This window comes from Pleuronectes platessa, chromosome 12, assembly GCF_947347685.1.
Source record: "Pleuronectes platessa chromosome 12, fPlePla1.1, whole genome shotgun sequence".
NCBI lineage: Eukaryota > Metazoa > Chordata > Actinopteri > Pleuronectiformes > Pleuronectidae > Pleuronectes > Pleuronectes platessa.
This window is the reverse complement of record NC_070637.1, coordinates 14818499-14835034: the sequence shown is the minus strand read 5'-3', so window position 1 is coordinate 14835034 and position 16536 is coordinate 14818499. Positions and strand designations below refer to the sequence as shown.

Below are 16536 nucleotides of genomic sequence, written 5' to 3'. Positions count from 1 at the left end.
TGAAACTGAATTGTTTTTATTTCAGCTATTTCATGATCTGTCAATGTTGCTGTAACATAAAACATACACGCATTAAATTGAGTACTGGAAAACAATGCTGACTGTTTTATTAAGCTCTTATTAAAACTATTAAACTGCAATAATAAATCCATTAACCCATTTAGACCAATTGCAATATATGTGTGTACATACTTAAAGACCATTTGGGTACGTCTCTATTACATTCGTCTAATTCCACAACTCCATTGCGTAAGAATGTGCCTGATGTGCCTGATTTGCGCTCTGAGCCGGCAAAAAAATATTAAAGCAGACTTTACTTGTGATCCACTGACCAAGGCTCAGTCAGTAAGAGATATGTATGAGGAGATGGACGAACAAAAGGGGCGAGTTTGGCTGCTTTATTGGTTTTTCAAAACATGTTCACAAAGTTTAGGGAGAGGACAATGGTTTGCAATGAAAGCCAAATGTTTAAGCTGTCAAATGTTTTTTACTTCATGTCTGTATCTGCTTCAGAGCCTAAGAAATAGGTTTTCATAGACAATTGCAATCCTGTCGGCTCCTCCGATTTTAGGTGGTGGCGTTCAAACAATGCTTTGGTTGTAATGGGTTAACAGACCATAAGGTTCTCAAACACCTTATTCAAATAGCGTTGTTTTTTTTAAAACGTAGGACTACTACGTGTCTCTGAAGTCCTTCCTCCCCCTCCCACAGGTGATCCACAGAGAAAGTCCCCCTCTGCTCCACAAATGTCTCAAACAGGTGGAGTCCGCCGCCTACACCAAAGTAGTGGGATTTGGTGGCGAGGTAGACGAGTCCATCTGGTGCCAGCAGTTTGTGGAGCGTCTCGTGGAGGGTGGGGTAGTAAGCGGCGTTGTAGATTGTCTCTGACGTGAATATAATATCATACTTGGGTGGTGAGCTCTCCTTTAGAACCAAATCCAGAAACGTACTCCAGTCACCAGAGAAAAAACGACACTTCGATAAAAGCGGGTGCTGGGATAGGTCTATGGCTCGTCTCTTTGGGGGCGTGCTGCCGTCTCTCAACGCTTCTTTCTCTTTCAATGTCTTTCCACAACTTTCTTCCTCTTGTAACTTTCCGTTGCCCCTCCCTTCTTTGTCATCTTCACTGTCTATGTCATCATCCTCCTGGCAGTTTAGAATTACAGTAGGCACTGTCAGCTGTTCAATAACTGTGCTGTTATAATCTTGAAAGTGGATGTGACTGGCTCCTCTCTTCAGAGCTAGTATCCCCAACAGCCCTGCACCACAGCCCAGATCTAACACTGCCTTCCCCCCAAACGTCTCTCCGTCTCTCTCCATGAGCTCCAGAAGGTCATAAGTGCACTCCCACACCTTCAGCCCTCCCTCGTACACACCGGAGATGAGATCAGACCTCTGCTCTGAAGTGCGAGAGAGGATATTCTCATCATCCTCTCGCTCCGAGGCCGTCTTCTCGAAAACTGTCTCGTTGAGGAAGTGGAGGGGAGGAAGACTTCCGATAGTGACTGTTTCAGGGACAGCGTCCACAAGGAGGAACTGAGGGTCAGATGGTAGATGGTGCTCTTTGGCCTCTTTTACTGGCTCTGCTGGTTTGGTATTGTCCTTGTTCTGAAAAATACAGTATTGTGGGTTAGGGAATAAAGATTTTCCTGGTGGTTATGTACGTGCTTGATGTCTCTGTGCAAATGTATGACTGTGCAACATGGGAGCTACACTGGTTTTAAGTAGACAGTACACTGGGTGGAGGGAAAACATTTCGGGATTAAACTATCATTGTGCCTTTGGACCAACATTGGTATTTATTAATGAAATGTGAATGTTTTAAGAATAATGTGTGTGTGCTGCGTTCACAAAATAGACAGTCTTATCAAAACAATAACAAATGAATATTAATAATAATAATAATAATCACACTATATAAACAACAATTAATAACAATATAACAACGATAACAAGTTATCTTTAACCAGGTTTTGATAAATACATTATAAATGAGTAAAATGGGTTCAAAATTCATATTTCAAGTAAATGAGAGTAGTGAGAGGTCAATTCAAATATAACCATGCAGACCTGAACTGATTCTTGCTTTAAAGCTTCCACAGACAATCTACCTTACTTTGTTTTATGTATTTACTAGTTACCTCATTTCCCAATAACTCTATACCAGACCCCGACAGTAAACATACAAATGTCAAATGACTAATTCATCCCATCCCTATGTACTTTGCGGTCGGACGTACAGTAACAGCTCATACAGTCATACACCATCAATGTGGACAGGATTTCCGCAATGACTCTTTTTTGACATGAAGGCGCTCTGGAATGTCAAGGCCTGTCAACCTACGCTCTCTAGTGGTTAAATGAACATGAGCATTTTCAGTGTTGACAAACAGAGATGAAATTACTCACAGGGGAAATTGATAAGATGACCTGCATATATGACGGCTATGTGTGTGTGTGTGTGTGTGTGTGTGTGTGTGTGTGTGTGTATTAGTGAGGGGGTGCGCCCCTGTGCTCCATTTGAGAGGCGACTCAAAAAGTTTTGACCAGAACACAGGTCTGTGTTTAGAGTTGGATAAAGAAAAATGTATACTAGACTTGTCAATTTTTTTTAAATTATGAATTAATATAAGTAAATACCAAAAACATACTTTATCACTGTATTTAGTAATCGCGTTTATTTTCTCACCAACACACCTGTCATATCAAGAGATGTAACAGTGACTCTTTTAGAATATGAACTCTTGTTAATTTTACTTTGCACAAAGGCTTACTTCTATACCATTAGATATGATAAAGCTGGTTTATATATTTATAGCCGAGACCATAGAGACAAGATTTAAGATTTAGTCTACTATTCGTCTCATATTTATTTATGTCAAATTTAATTATTTTTTTGTGGTTTTTTTTTCCGCTCTCCTCATCTGACTTGATGCATACGTTTCATTGTAAATAAAAATGTTGATGGTTCTACAATCATAAAGCTGTTCCAGTGGAAAACCCCACCACAGACATATTGAGGGTCCTGCTCCTCCACTTCCAGCCCCATGACCTCACGAAGCTACACATGCCACTGTCTGCGCATGATCTTGAAAACTGCGATCTGACCCCCCTACCTGACAGTTTCGAGTGTATTGAGTTTCTCATTATTAAACTACATGAATTGCTGGACTAACATTACTTACAGTTGGAGCAGCATTGACTTTCTTGCAGATTTGTGATTCGGGTCCACTCGCTTGGTCCGAGTTCACACTTTGTGTCGGGACGTCGAAGTTAAAACAAAATGACATGATGACAAAACCTAACACCAGTAGCTTCAGGTTGTAGCTGTTTACTTCAGTGTCCACATGGCGAGCACACCGCCGAGCGAGTGAAGCTAGCACAGCCGCTGCGTGGTGGAACTACAAGTCCCACAATCCCTAGAGCCAGAGTCCCCAACAGCAGGTTATTAAAGTAATTCTAAATGAATAAAGGTGGACAACACAATACATTTTGTGTAGTATTAAGTGTAGATATTTATTACAACTTAAAATGAGGGTAGATTATCGAGAAACTAATCACTGATTGTCTGGAGTTGTTTCCTGACTCGGAATACCATAATGCCTTGCGCCTCTCTCCCCCGCGCATGCGCACCACCTCAGGGATCAGGATCCAGTTAACTGTCAAAGAGAGTCAGGTCCTGCTGTTCTTCGCTAAAATGTGGGAATAAATCCGGTTTTCACCTCCTTATGGACATGTCGACTGGAGGGCTGGTGTCGGTGGGTTTCTGGCTTTCATAGAACAGTAAGTATTCTCTGAAATAACCCTGAAATCCGGTCAAATATCCAGAAATGAGCCGCAGCTCTCAGCGTCAGGTGTTAAAGCCTCGGATGACATCCAAACAAAAGAGATTTGGGAGGGTGGCGGTGCAGCGGGCTGTCCACAGCTCTGGGAGTGATGGGTGCGTTACATGTCATGGCTGTCATGGGGCTGCAGCCACAGCTAACTGTGGTCTCCGCGTCTGGGAACCAGTCAGTGTCTGATGGTGGGGGGGAAGCTAGACGCTGCTGGTGCTCCCAGAAGTCCAGTTCTCTCCGGAGCTTTGTCACCCTGAGGTATCTCACCTACCTCCGCCCAGTCTCCACCCTGCTGCTTCACCCTGTCCGGAATGTAGACAGACAGGATAGATGTGTCTGTCCTTTTCTTCGACAGAACACGACACCTCTATGTATTACTGTTCTATCATCAGGCTTCTTTGTGTGTGTCTGCTAAACTGTAAAAGTAGCTCGTGGAGTTTACGTGTTAGCTGATCATGGAGAGAACAACTTAACTAACAAATAAAAGAGAAAAATCCCAGTTGACTGACTCTCATATGGTAAGTTTCATCTAAAGTACCGGGCTGCAGGTTAAAGGATTCATCTATCTATTAAATGCTATGCTATTATAATTCTTGCCAATGTTTACACGTATCCATCAAGAGGGATTTTCTGTTAGTTTTTCTGTATCTGAAGTGAGGGTTGTTTAAATATCCAAGCTAAAGAAAAAACACACCTTGACGGAACTCTTACTATTTTCTGTCTTTTATTGACAGAAACTTATTTAATGTGAAATCACTCATACTCTGGATTGTTAGTAGAATTTATTTTCTCTGTCCACTTTTAACAAAGGGGAGTGAACAGTTTGTTGCTGATGATTATTGCCCAACAGGTTCCAGTGTCTCATCTATACATTGTATATGTCGGGGTTTGATTTATATTAACGTTTTATTCATTCTAACATTGGTTTTAGGATTTATTATAACATACATTTTAAGGGCTCATGTTTTTATTTTCTGTTTCATGTATTTAGAGTATGTTTGTGTATTTCCTGGTTTATATTTGAGCTTGCAGGGACACATTCCTTTTTGATATGACAATAAAGGAATGAGTTTTGACAGATTTACAGTTAACTAAAACAGAACTACTATTACTACTACTACTGCTATTAGCAAAGTTGAATGTCTTTCCACTTTGCAGTAAGAGTCTTCAGTTGACTCTTTCTCTTTTTTATTCTTGCAGGTGCAGTTTGGTCCCAGATGCAGGATGCGGTGGTGTCCCAGCTCTGTGCTACACCTGCTGCGCTGTGTATGGTCCCGCTACTGCACCAGGAGAGGAAAAAGCAGGCTGCCTCTGTGGATCAGGGAATCATGGGCGTACATACTACTACTAGTGCGGTCACTTTGCTTTAACTCTCTCACTGACTCAGATGTGGTGTTCGACTCCGTCTTTGAGCCAGTTTTTTGGACTGTGGACTACGTCACCCGCTGGTTTGGCAAAGTGAGTTTGTGTTTGTCTGTGTGCTACTATGATTGGTTACAGGAAGTTTTGTTTCTATCTGGAGAATGATCTCTGTGGGTAACCTCTGTCTCTGTCTGGAAGGTGTTTGTTTGCCTGGTGGTGGTACTGACCAGCTCCATCCTGGCGATAGTCTATTTGATTCTGCTGCCTATGGTCATCGACACGTACTCCCCTGCATGGATCGCTTGGCACCTTACCTATGGACATTGGAATCTCGTCATGATTGTTTTCCACTACTACAAATCTGCCAAGACCCCACCCGGGTGTCCCCCCACTGTAAGCCTTCAACTTCCCTTTTCAGCCGGAGCACAAATAACTTTTTTTAAATTAGTTTAAATCTTAAACTAAACTTAAATTTACCTTTTTACCAGGTAAAAAATGACAGTCCATTTGTGGCAGTCTGTAAAAAGTGCATCATGCCCAAACCAGCAAGAACACACCACTGTGGTATCTGTAACAGGTGAGTCATTCTTCTCCTCTTCTATAATGTCATTATTGGGGGGAGATTTATCCTTGGAGATTCAGATGTATGGTCTATATACTGTATGTCTATATATCTCAAATGGACTCTGTGTCTTATTTTGACTGTCAACGATAAGTTGTTTGAAAAAACGATTCTATTCTCACAATAGCTTAGTAGAAAAACTGATTTACTGGGGCCAGGCCTGGTTGGAAAGAGCCTTCTGGTGTTACATGCATTAAGGGTACTATTGCTGTATGTTGTCTGTTAAGAGAGGAGGGAAAAAACGCTTTCTATATAAGTATCAAACTGAAAATTCTCTCTTCCTTTTGTAGGTGCATTCTGAAAATGGACCATCATTGTCGTATCCTTTGCGCTTATCATCATTTTTGTTGTATCAGAAATCATATAACTGGACAGTGGAAACAAATAGATGGTGGTTTGCCTTAATGTCAGCGTCTCAGCGTGGTTAAATAACTGCGTGGGTCATTTTAACCACCGTTACTTCTTCTCCTTCTGTCTCGTCATGGCCATGGGCTGTGTTTACTGCAGCATCAGTGGCAGGTACCTCTTCCTGGATGCTTACAATGCTATTGAGGTGAGTGCCTCAGACTGACAGCACACTGTTAGACAGATGTTGGGTGCAGGACTGCTCTAATGTTGCTCTCAATTGTGTTTTTCGGTTACTTTTCCTCCGTGTCAGGTGTCTCTCTCTGTGGGGCTTAACTGTTACCTTACTGACTAACATCTCATGTTTCTGTCTTCAACTTTTGGGTTTATTCGGGCTGTTCCATTAGCGCTTTAAACATTTGGATATGGATAAGCATGGGATACCAGTAACAGGGATGGGACCTCTTATAGGGCTGCTTCCCCCTGGCCAGGTACAGTCTCTAAATACTCACACAATACAATTACTGTTGTCCTTGTTTATTATCACTGTCTAACATTTCCTCTTTTCATTTTTATCAAGACCCACTATCAGACGCCTGCACCACACTACACCTTTAAAGAAAAGTTCATTAATAAGTGCATCATCTACATGTGGGTCCTCACCAGGTAAAAGCTACATTTCAAGTTGTCACTTGTATAGAACCTTACCGCCCAATCTTACCTAATACATACAACAAGCTGAGCAGGTGTCATGTGTTCAGTAGATAAGAGACAGACAGGATGCTTTTGTGACAACACATTCCACCAAGGAAACAATTTTTTAATCAGTTTTTACATTTATAAATGTATAATTTACGAAAAAACTATGCAAAAAATATCTGCATTTATTTTTATATTTACTTAAAATTTATTCGGTCAATTTCCTAATTCAAGGTCTATATATTTGGTTAAATTTGTGTTGGGGTCTGTATAACAAGTATATACCCCAACCAGGCAATGCTTACTTTTTTTATATTGTTTTTTCACTGTAAAGCCATTTCTTAATGATGTCATCATGACAATATTCGTACCATATGATGATAATTGATTGGTTAATGTAAGTAAGCTGTTGTTCATGTCTCTATTCTTATTGGTTGCTGAAGTTCCTATTTTTAAACTGTATGATGTCACTGTGACTTCACACTGACATCATCACGACAGCATCCCTACCATATGATCCTAAATTATTCTTTAATTTATAATGAGCTTTAGCTTGTGTATGTGCCTAGTTGTACACTAGCATTGAGGGTTATTACAGTAAAGTGCTGTGGAAGTGGGACAGGTTTGTTGGCTTTTATTACCTTGGCAGCGGATCAAATGAAGTGTCTTGTGTTCTCGCAGCACAACGGCAGTGTTCCTAGGAGCTCTGACATTTTGGCATGCAGTTCTCATATCCAGAGGAGAGACCAGCATCGAAAAACACATCAACAGCAAAGAAACGAAGCGATTGGCAAAACGGGGAAGGGTAATTATGTTCGATAATTACATTTTGAAATCGTTCTTGTCGTGATAACTTGGGGTGCATATTTATGATGAGTCTCAACCCCTCAATTAAAGGAAGTTTGTTTTTGTTTTATGTTGAATGTAAAACATAATGAGGTTTTAATTACTCATATTGTTTTCTCTAAACGGCTCTTCCAGGCTTACAAAAACCCTTTCAACTACGGCAGGCTGAATAACTGGAAAGTCTTCCTCGGCGTGGAGAAGAGAAGGTGTGTTTCTCTGATGGGTGTAGAGGCTTTCTTTTGAAGCTGCTGGAAATGATCTATGAACAATATACAAGTTATTCTTACCTGTGATTTGCTCCATCTTTTGTCCCTAGTCACTGGGTTACTCGTGTTCTCCTTCCATCTGGACATCTTCCACTTTGTGATGGTTTGACGTGGGACACCTTACCGTTTAAAAAGGACATGATGCCTGTATGACAGACTCCGCCTAGGAACACTTATTATGGTCTGTTCTGTGTCCAGCCCCCTCTGGTCATTTGATGTGGTTGGCTGTAAGGATATGTGCTCGTCAGCTCCATACAAAGAAGAAATGGGGTCGTGTCAACCTCCAATACCTCAAAAACTTTCTGTGGCATTGCTCATGGTTCGACAGCCTGCCTTTTTCATCAGTGGAAATACAAAGTTTCAGGAATACTTGACTGGGGTTTACTCACAAACGAATATTACTCGAATATGAGCATTGTGAAAATTATCATTTGATATTTTGAAAAGACACGTACTGACTGACATATCATTGGACTGAAGTACTTGTTAAATGATATTTATATTTTTCTGAAACAGATGATCTTTAGAACAAAATGGTTCATCTTCATACCTCCTCCTCCTCCCCACAGTATCATTTGCACTGCAGTCCAATATTATCATTTGATTTGAACATTCAAGCAAAACTGCAGTGCCATCACAATGAGTTATTTCTGTATTTTGTACCTGTTAAGTTAATAAATCTGTTTTTATTTAAAAACATTGAAACTGTCAGTGTTAACCTAATACTGAAGAAGTGTATTGTTATTGTTACACATACACAATTTTGTTATTGTACAGCAAACGTAATAATATGCATTTTTACTCTGGTATTCTTCATATCTGTGTTTAGTTGCTTTCCTACAGGATCATTTCATAATATTCCGACAAACTCCATCTCCAGTGTTAAGTCACAGGGTTGTTTACACAGACAGACTCAGAGACGTGCAGCTACTAGAGGTGGATTAATTAAAATGCTTGCAGATTTGATCTGTAGATACACATGAATATATAATAGCAGAAAAAGGTAGACACATCATTGAAATGAAAACATAAGAGAGAATGCGTCCCCCGGTGGCGTTGGTTAAAATGGTGGAATGTGAAAGAGAGTTGTTGTGAGGGAGAGAGGAGAGATTAACGGATGAAAACAGATTTCAGTTTGAGTCCAACCCTCTTGCTCATTGCTCATTACACCCACCCACTCTGACTGAAAAAGACAAGAACATGTGTCAATATTAATACTTCCAGCAGGTGTCACTGTTCAACATGTCAGGTTTGTGCAGATCAGCTTTGGATAATTTATAGTAATTCAGAAAAAAAGGCAAAGGAATCCTGCAGTTTTTGGTAGAATTTGATTAAATATCATTATTTATTCTGATAAATAGGAAACTTCTCAATAATAATGAAACTTAAAACAATTAATTTGTCATGTTTTTATTTCCATGATTTCTGTTATCATGAGCAGCCATGCCCTACTGGGACATGCTGTGGTGAATGCTTGGCATTGATAGGCCATAGGTTGTGTTGTGCAAACATTTATTGTATATCTTTTTTTTTTTTTTTAATCTGGACCTCTGACTTTTTTTGAAAGCGTAGCCCTCTAATTGTGAAGGAGTCCTATCTCAGCTCCTGCTCTTATTCTGGTGAGCAGATATATCTGAAGTGCGCATGCGTGCAGACTGAACAGGATTTAATTCCAGCCTCGGTGCCAACTGGTCCGTGCACGTGAAGTCTCGTACATCATGGTTTGGGGGAAATATGGATATTGAATTCAGTTTTTCTTTTATTTTGGTGGGAAACAGTTGAGATTAGCTGTAGGTTGTGCAGCTCACACACACACACACGCACACACACACACACACACAAACACACACACACACACACACACACACACACACACACACACACACACACACACAGACACACACACTGATCCCCTGTCAACCCGCTGCTGACTCTCATCTGCTGATCGTCGCGTCAGGATCCAGAGATTCAACTTCACCGCGGAAGCCAGCTCGGATGTGGCAGGCGAACTGCAGACGGATGCATAACTTAGCGCACTGGATTTCTGGTATGGCAAAAAAATAAAATAAACACATTTCTCAAATATGTAGAAAGTGAAATCAATGACATGTCCCGTGAATGTGTGTATTTAAAACGATGGGTCAGATAAAGTGTAATGTGGCATTAGCGTGATTGACGTTGGAGAGAGGCTGGCAGTGGCTCGGGCGCGTGTCCCCGTCAGCTGGCAGTACACGTGACGTAAACATCGCGGCTGGTCTGACCTCACAGGAACAAGGAGTGCTGAGCTGTCATCATTCCCCCATCGTGCTTTTAACACCATCGTTTTCGTCACATGTGCATTTTTGAAGAACGCGTGGCTGGAGGATGTGATGCGGACGCTGATGTTTTGTGTCTCCTGGCTGCGGTGATGCAGGGGCCGTGATGGGAGGCTGCGTGGGGAGGAGCAGGACGGAGGGACCAGGGAGTGCCCGGAGCTCCACGAGGAGCAAGAAACGTGGAGGTGAGGATGTGAGACACACGTTGAAGTTTGAGTGAATACACAGGAGAAGTGCTTCGTGCTTTAAGAGATGATGTCCTTCAATCAGGAAGTGGGGGTGAGTTGGTTTCTGTGCGTTGACTTTGGCAGAGGGTGCTGTTAGAAGTCAGATTAGACCATATGGTAAATGTTCAAGTGTAGTCACATGGTGGTTTTCCAGTCTTATCGACCATAGTCAAGTCATATTCACCCATTCACACCCCACTTTCTGAGAGACACTATTTATACACTGTCGACACAGCCAGGGGATCAGTGTCTTGCCCAAGGAGTCTACAGCAGACTGAAGGTCATGGGGATCGAACCACCGACCTTCTGGTTGGTGGATCACCCTCTCCACGCCCCTTTCGGGAGGCAGAGAGTGTCTCAGCCTGAGAGAGGCTACAAATATTTTTTGAAGGCCTTGCACTGTTACATTGAAAAGTCATCGAGTGGAAATTGCTTCTATGACACAGCAGACACGAAATAATTATTTCAGGACGCACTGTCACAGCTATCTATGCAACCGATTGGCTCACTTAGCACCCGGCAGATATGGCAAACAGGATGCAGCTGAAGAGATTCAGGCATTTCATGATAAGATGATTCCTGTAGCTGCAGCGTAGACGGCCGCCTCAGTCTGCAGGCTTACTGACTCAGGTGCTCAAACATTTCAGGCGCCACGGCTTAGTCATGTGTCTAATCTGTGCCGAGCAACTTGCGCTGATAAGGCCGGTGTTTAAACTCTTTTCACTTCATTCCTCTTGTGACAGAGCGACACCGGGTTGTCATACATTATGTATTCAGCAGCAGCAGCAGCAGCAGCACAGGGTGGTTTCACATCAGAAGTTGACCCACTTGGTGCAGAAAGAGATGATGTGACCTCACAGCTCAGACCACGTCCTCAACAATTTGTGAAATGCAAACACACAAAACCCTTTTGCTATTTGCTCTGTTAATGCAAATCTGAAAATACATATATTTGCATGTGTTCACGTGGAAAAACGTCACCTGTTGCATGAGATGTCACAGACGTACCGTAGCTTCTCCTTCAAACATGCCATAAGACTTTGACAAGGGTTTATTGTCTGTTAATTGGTTTAACATGTTGCCTTTGGGTATTTCTATCCTGCCGCTAAACACAGCTGATAGGATTAAGGCTTCTTCTGGCCAGGAACCTTCTTCCATGAACCGATTCCTGTGGTGTTTTGGGGCGGTGATGGTTATTAGCATGGATATAGGTGGAGGGATAGTGGTAAACTTATGTCAACTGGGCGAGTGACCATTAGCTGAGCTTTAAATCGGCGAAGCAGTGGCCAGATCAGGTGGGGTTGTTGGCGGAGCAAGCTGGTTGCACACAGCTGGTGTTGTGCTCTTCCTCCACAGGCCCCCGGCTCTGTAGCTCATTATTACCGACTTTTGATGCGTAGTTCAACTCGGACTCGAACCTCAGAGAAAGAGCAGCTATGGGAGTGCCGAACTCCAGAGAATACAACTATTACCATGCTCCGAGTACTCCCTTTAGGATGTTGTTGAAAAGTAAGTATAGATTTCTTTTGGTCTGGGTTGAGGGAGATACTTTCATGTTTGCTGTTTTCATGTTTGTTTTCATGTCTTGTCTCAGAGGGGTTTGTGTAGAGTTCAAGACCTTCTGTGCTGTTGTAACTATTGTTCTAAGGTTTGTACGTTTTTTTTATAGATTTTTACATCCTTTTATCAATGATTTGTGGTTATAGTTTTAATTTATTAAATAATAGACATAATTATAATGCGTAATTATTGATATTTTTCCACAGTGCTGCCTCTTTAAACTTTCATGGAAACTTGCATTACTTTGATGGATTATGAATCCGTTTGAAGATGTTATTGTTGCAAAGCCGATACAGGACTTACTTGCTTGTATGTCAATATTTCTGTGTTAATGCATTTTCCAGTATCATCGTTTTAAAACAGTGCAGTGCAGAACAAGGAACTACTACAGCAGTTTTCCAAATAGCATGAAGCAATGGTGCAACATTAACTTGTGCCCAAAAATAAGGATTTTTTCAGTTCCTTTTCAGGCACAGGTTGACTTTTTCCATCCAATGTGAATTGTTAAACTTAACAGAGAAAAAAGCTGGAGCAACTGACTTCAAAAGAAATTGCTAAGCTCAGATTCCAGGTACATATGGCTCACAGCTCATGACACACGGGCCGAGTTGACCTTGTGCATCCACAGTGTACACAAACAATCAGGCTCAGTGACGTGGATGAAACCATTGTCACATAATCCAGGTTGTCATCACTGATGAAATTCACTTCATTCTATAAAACACAGAGCCAAAAGGTTATATTAGGATATTATATTACAGTATGTACAACCAGGAAAAGGTGTGTGTTGTTGTGCTGTTCCCCATTGTTCAATCACTCAAAACCAATTTTTTTTGTCTTTATATTCCATTTACCTGAGTCGGTTCTAGGATCTTCAGACGTGAAATACTTGTTTGGTTTACATATTCATGTGCACAATTGCAACTTTGCAGCTGCACAAACACAATAACAAAAGTAGATATGAGCCCTGAAGAACTATCTTTGTGCAAGAGAAATCAGATGACTATTTGAATATTGATTATGCACAATCATAATGAATAATCATTGGCATAGGAGTGATTAAATGAGTACCGAATATATTGTTATAGTCTCCAGACTCCTGTCATCTCGTTATTATATCACTTTGAAAATTTTATTAAATTATGTACAAAAATTACCCCTAACACTAAATCCACACTCGCCTCACCTCTAAAGGTACATTTTCACATTTTGTGACGGGAGGTACAGTTATACTTCAGTCAGAAGATCAAACTCTGTTATATCTTCATGCACTATACATCAGATAGTAAACTACACTCTGTTAGACAGCAGCACAGCCATGTTTGGAAAAGCTACCAATTTGAAACCATATGATGACGTGATGAGTGAAGTGTAGTGGATTTGTGTTTGTGATGTTGTTGTGCTTGCTGCTGGAAGACTTATGTGTTTTCGCTGCCTTTCATTGGCCAAAGAGTGCTCATCTCTCCAACCAATGCCTTATGGGATGGGGCAGATAAATCCTGTTATGTGGAACCTGATTACTGCCTATAATCTTCCGCAGTGTGTGTATGTGTGTGTGTTTGTGCGTGTGCATGTCAGTGCACATGTTATGTGTTACTAGCCACTGCAGTAATCTGCAGCACTATAAATAATCACTTTGATTTTCCTCTCCCTGAAAACCAAATTTACTTTCTTGGTACGTGGGCATGTTCCACTTTGGAAACACCTTCAGGAGGTGCTGAAGTTACTTTGTCAGTCTGCTGCTGGACCTCTGGCAAAGAGCAGTTCCGTGCATTGTGGTAATCTGCTTGTACTTAGCTCATGTAGCAAATGAAGAAGATGAAGATATCACAGATGTTGGGGTGTACACAGCTTCTTCTCAGGGATGACTTTTACTTAAGACTTTAGTATGGGACTGAAACAAGTGAGAATTCATTTGAAATATGTAACTTTTCTACTGTTTATTCCATTTATTTTACTTTAGATGATGTGGAATATTTGTTATTGTCATAATTTTTTGTTTCATAGTTAATTCATCCTCGCTTGATACAACTCTGCTCAGGGACAAGACATTTTAATTAATGATTTACTGATATTCACGTGTGTCCCAAGGTCAACATAATGTTATTCAGGCCTGAGCCAACAAATCAACCATCTACATACTGGGCCAGTTTATCATTGCTCCATCGCTCTTTCATCCCTTTTAGATGTTTTACCTGTGTCATAAAAAATTTAAATAAAAAGTTAATGCAAATCTAGAAGTTTTTTAAGAATTATAAGTTGGGGCACCTGGTGGCTCACCTTGTTGGTGGGGTCACCCCATGTCCAGAGGCCTGAGGAGGCCTTTGCTGCATGTCTTCCACCTCTCTTTCACGCTTTTGTTCTCAGGTCAGATTAAACACAACCTTCTTTTTTTATCTTTCAAGGACGTAACGAGCCCCTCAAGAAGGAGCGTCCAAAATGGAAGAGTGAATACCCAATGACGGAGGGCCAGCTGAGGAGTAAGAGGGACGAGTTTTGGGACACGGCTCCGGCCTTCGATGGACGGAAAGAGATCTGGGACGCACTCAGAGCTGCAGCTCTGGCTGCGGAGTGCAACGACCTGGAGCTAGCACAGGCCATCGTGGACGGAGCCTGCATTACTGTGCCACACGGTACGAGCACACCCACAGGCACATGCTCACCAACGCACACACTCAGATATTGAAATGTGCCTCATCCAGATGGGAATTATAAGCTGTTAATGTTGTGGGAACCTCCAGCAGAAATGCACTATAATGATTCAGAAATTGTAAAAAGGACACTTTGCAGCATCCCCATGCTTCAGTTGTTCAGAGATTACTCCTGTGGTAGTTACATAATAGTCAGAGTGCTGCGTGACTGCTGTGAGTGGCCTGGTGCACACACACAGCCATGACAGTGTTCATGCACTGTGTTCGTGCTTTCTACTTTCAATAGTGTTGTTGATGTAAATGGGTTGTAAGTAAATATAATGTAAATGTATTGGCCTCAAACTTCCCCTTGTTGACAGACCCGGGTTTTGGAGTAGAGAAAGGGTTAATGTGTTGGGGTTGGAAGGTTTCTGGAAACAGGTTTCTGATGTGGATCCCATCTCCTTCCGCAGGCTCCCTCACAGAGAGCTACGATGAACTGGGAAACCGTTACCAGCTCCCGGCCTACACTTTAGCCCCGCCTGTCAACCTCATCACTGAAACGTCCAGCCCGAGCAAAACCTCTGATTCTGCCCATAAACAGGCCCAGGCCGCTCCGTGCAGACAAGAGTTCCAGCTGCGGGTGCGGCTGTCAACAGGTGAGAAATACCCTCCATGACCTGTGACGTACTTGCACGCACACAATGACATTTAAATGTAAAGAACAACATGTTGTGGAGTTCTCCTCATGCATATATAATATCACATATTCTCTTCTCAGCTGGAGACTGATCTATAATTTAAAGCCTTTCAGTGTCTCGCAGCTCGGTCAGGAATCTGTGTCAACTCTTATTTCTTGCCTTGTGGTTTCCCTCAGGGGAGGATGTGCGCCTGACAGCCAGCATGGCTGACTCCATCGCCGAGCTGAAGAAACAGCTGGAGGAGCAGGAGGAAATCGATGTGATTCGCCAGAGGTGGTTCTTCTCCGGGAAGCTCCTGACCGACAAGACTCGACTTCAGGACACCAAGATCCAGAAGGACTTTGTCGTCCAAGTGATTGTGAACGTGAACCCTTCAGTCATACCGAACTGAGGGGGGAGACAGAAAGGGATGAAGGAAGTGCCACGGGGGGGCTGCAGGGAGAGGACTAGGGCTTGAAATCACTTTCCATTCGGTACTGCAGTGGAATTTTCTGTACATTTTTATATAATAAATTATTGCTTTTATATTGCTCCTTTTTGTATTTTCCTTTTTCCAAATGAAGTAAGAATATTGAAAAGCACTGAAACACTTTAGAGAAAAAGTAGAGTCCTAAGATGTGCGTCCAAATGTCTGTCTGTGTGTCTGTGTGTTTGTGTTGACATTATCTAGTTGTTTACATGGACTCATCCCCCCCCCCCCCCCCCTCCAACCCCTTGTCACGTGTGTTTACTTGTGCTTATTCATGAACTAAATCTGTTCAATCATCTCTGGGATCCACAGAAGGAAAAATCCATTCTCCTATTATTTTATCTTATTTAATTTTTTTCAAGATTCCTGTCATGCAATTCAAGGAATTGGCCGAAGATGGCAGAAAAAGAATCATGTAAATATCAGTTTCCCACACGGGCTGTTGGGTCTTGCGACTATCAGCACACTACACTTTCATTTCACACTCTTTTGTTCATAATGAGGTCACGGAATCCAATGAATGATCAGTTCTGTTTATCATTCTCATCACTCCAAACGAGATACTATAGTTTTATTTACTATACGATGCTCCACTGTATTTCGATAACTTATCAATAAATATTGTTAAGTCTAAGCCATTATGTGCTTTTCTGACTCC

General features: G+C 41.8%; 3 protein-coding genes across 10 annotated transcripts; 2 read left to right on the top strand and 1 right to left on the bottom strand.

The window, feature by feature from the left end:
- On the bottom strand, positions 1 to 3414 carry mettl18 (methyltransferase like 18). Its single transcript, XM_053436644.1, has 2 exons — positions 3186 to 3414; positions 1 to 1608 (listed from the first exon to the last, which is right to left on the bottom strand). Exons 1-2 carry the CDS (start codon positions 3288 to 3290, stop codon positions 640 to 642), a joined length of 1074 nt encoding a protein of 357 aa, XP_053292619.1. The 5' UTR covers positions 3291 to 3414; the 3' UTR covers positions 1 to 639.
- Positions 3415 to 3618: 204 nt separating this feature from the next.
- zdhhc16a (zinc finger DHHC-type palmitoyltransferase 16a) lies at positions 3619 to 8699 on the top strand. 5 transcript variants are annotated; one of them, XM_053436642.1, is made up of 11 exons: positions 3619 to 3783; positions 5043 to 5294; positions 5397 to 5591; positions 5687 to 5775; positions 6111 to 6139; positions 6240 to 6373; positions 6573 to 6656; positions 6746 to 6831; positions 7546 to 7669; positions 7846 to 7916; positions 8027 to 8699. In XM_053436642.1, the coding sequence occupies exons 2-11, from the start codon at positions 5061 to 5063 to the stop codon at positions 8127 to 8129; spliced, it is 1149 nt and encodes a 382-aa protein (XP_053292617.1). In that variant the 5' UTR covers positions 3619 to 3783; positions 5043 to 5060; the 3' UTR covers positions 8130 to 8699. The 5 variants fall into 5 exon arrangements, with proteins under 5 accessions (XP_053292617.1, XP_053292615.1, XP_053292614.1 ...); XM_053436640.1 differs by having other exon boundaries at positions 3620 to 3783; positions 5037 to 5294; XM_053436639.1 differs by lacking the exon at positions 3619 to 3783 and adding an exon at positions 4168 to 4354.
- A 933-nt stretch (positions 8700 to 9632) lies between these two features.
- Positions 9633 to 16481, top strand: ubtd1a (ubiquitin domain containing 1a). 4 transcript variants are annotated; one of them, XM_053436420.1, is made up of 5 exons: positions 9633 to 10023; positions 10390 to 10476; positions 14484 to 14711; positions 15182 to 15367; positions 15586 to 16481. In XM_053436420.1, the coding sequence occupies exons 1-5, from the start codon at positions 9972 to 9974 to the stop codon at positions 15798 to 15800; spliced, it is 768 nt and encodes a 255-aa protein (XP_053292395.1). In that variant the 5' UTR covers positions 9633 to 9971; the 3' UTR covers positions 15801 to 16481. The 4 variants fall into 4 exon arrangements, with proteins under 4 accessions (XP_053292395.1, XP_053292397.1, XP_053292396.1 ...); XM_053436422.1 differs by having other exon boundaries at positions 10325 to 10476; XM_053436421.1 differs by having other exon boundaries at positions 10245 to 10476.
- The last annotated feature ends 55 nt before the right edge of the window (positions 16482 to 16536 follow it).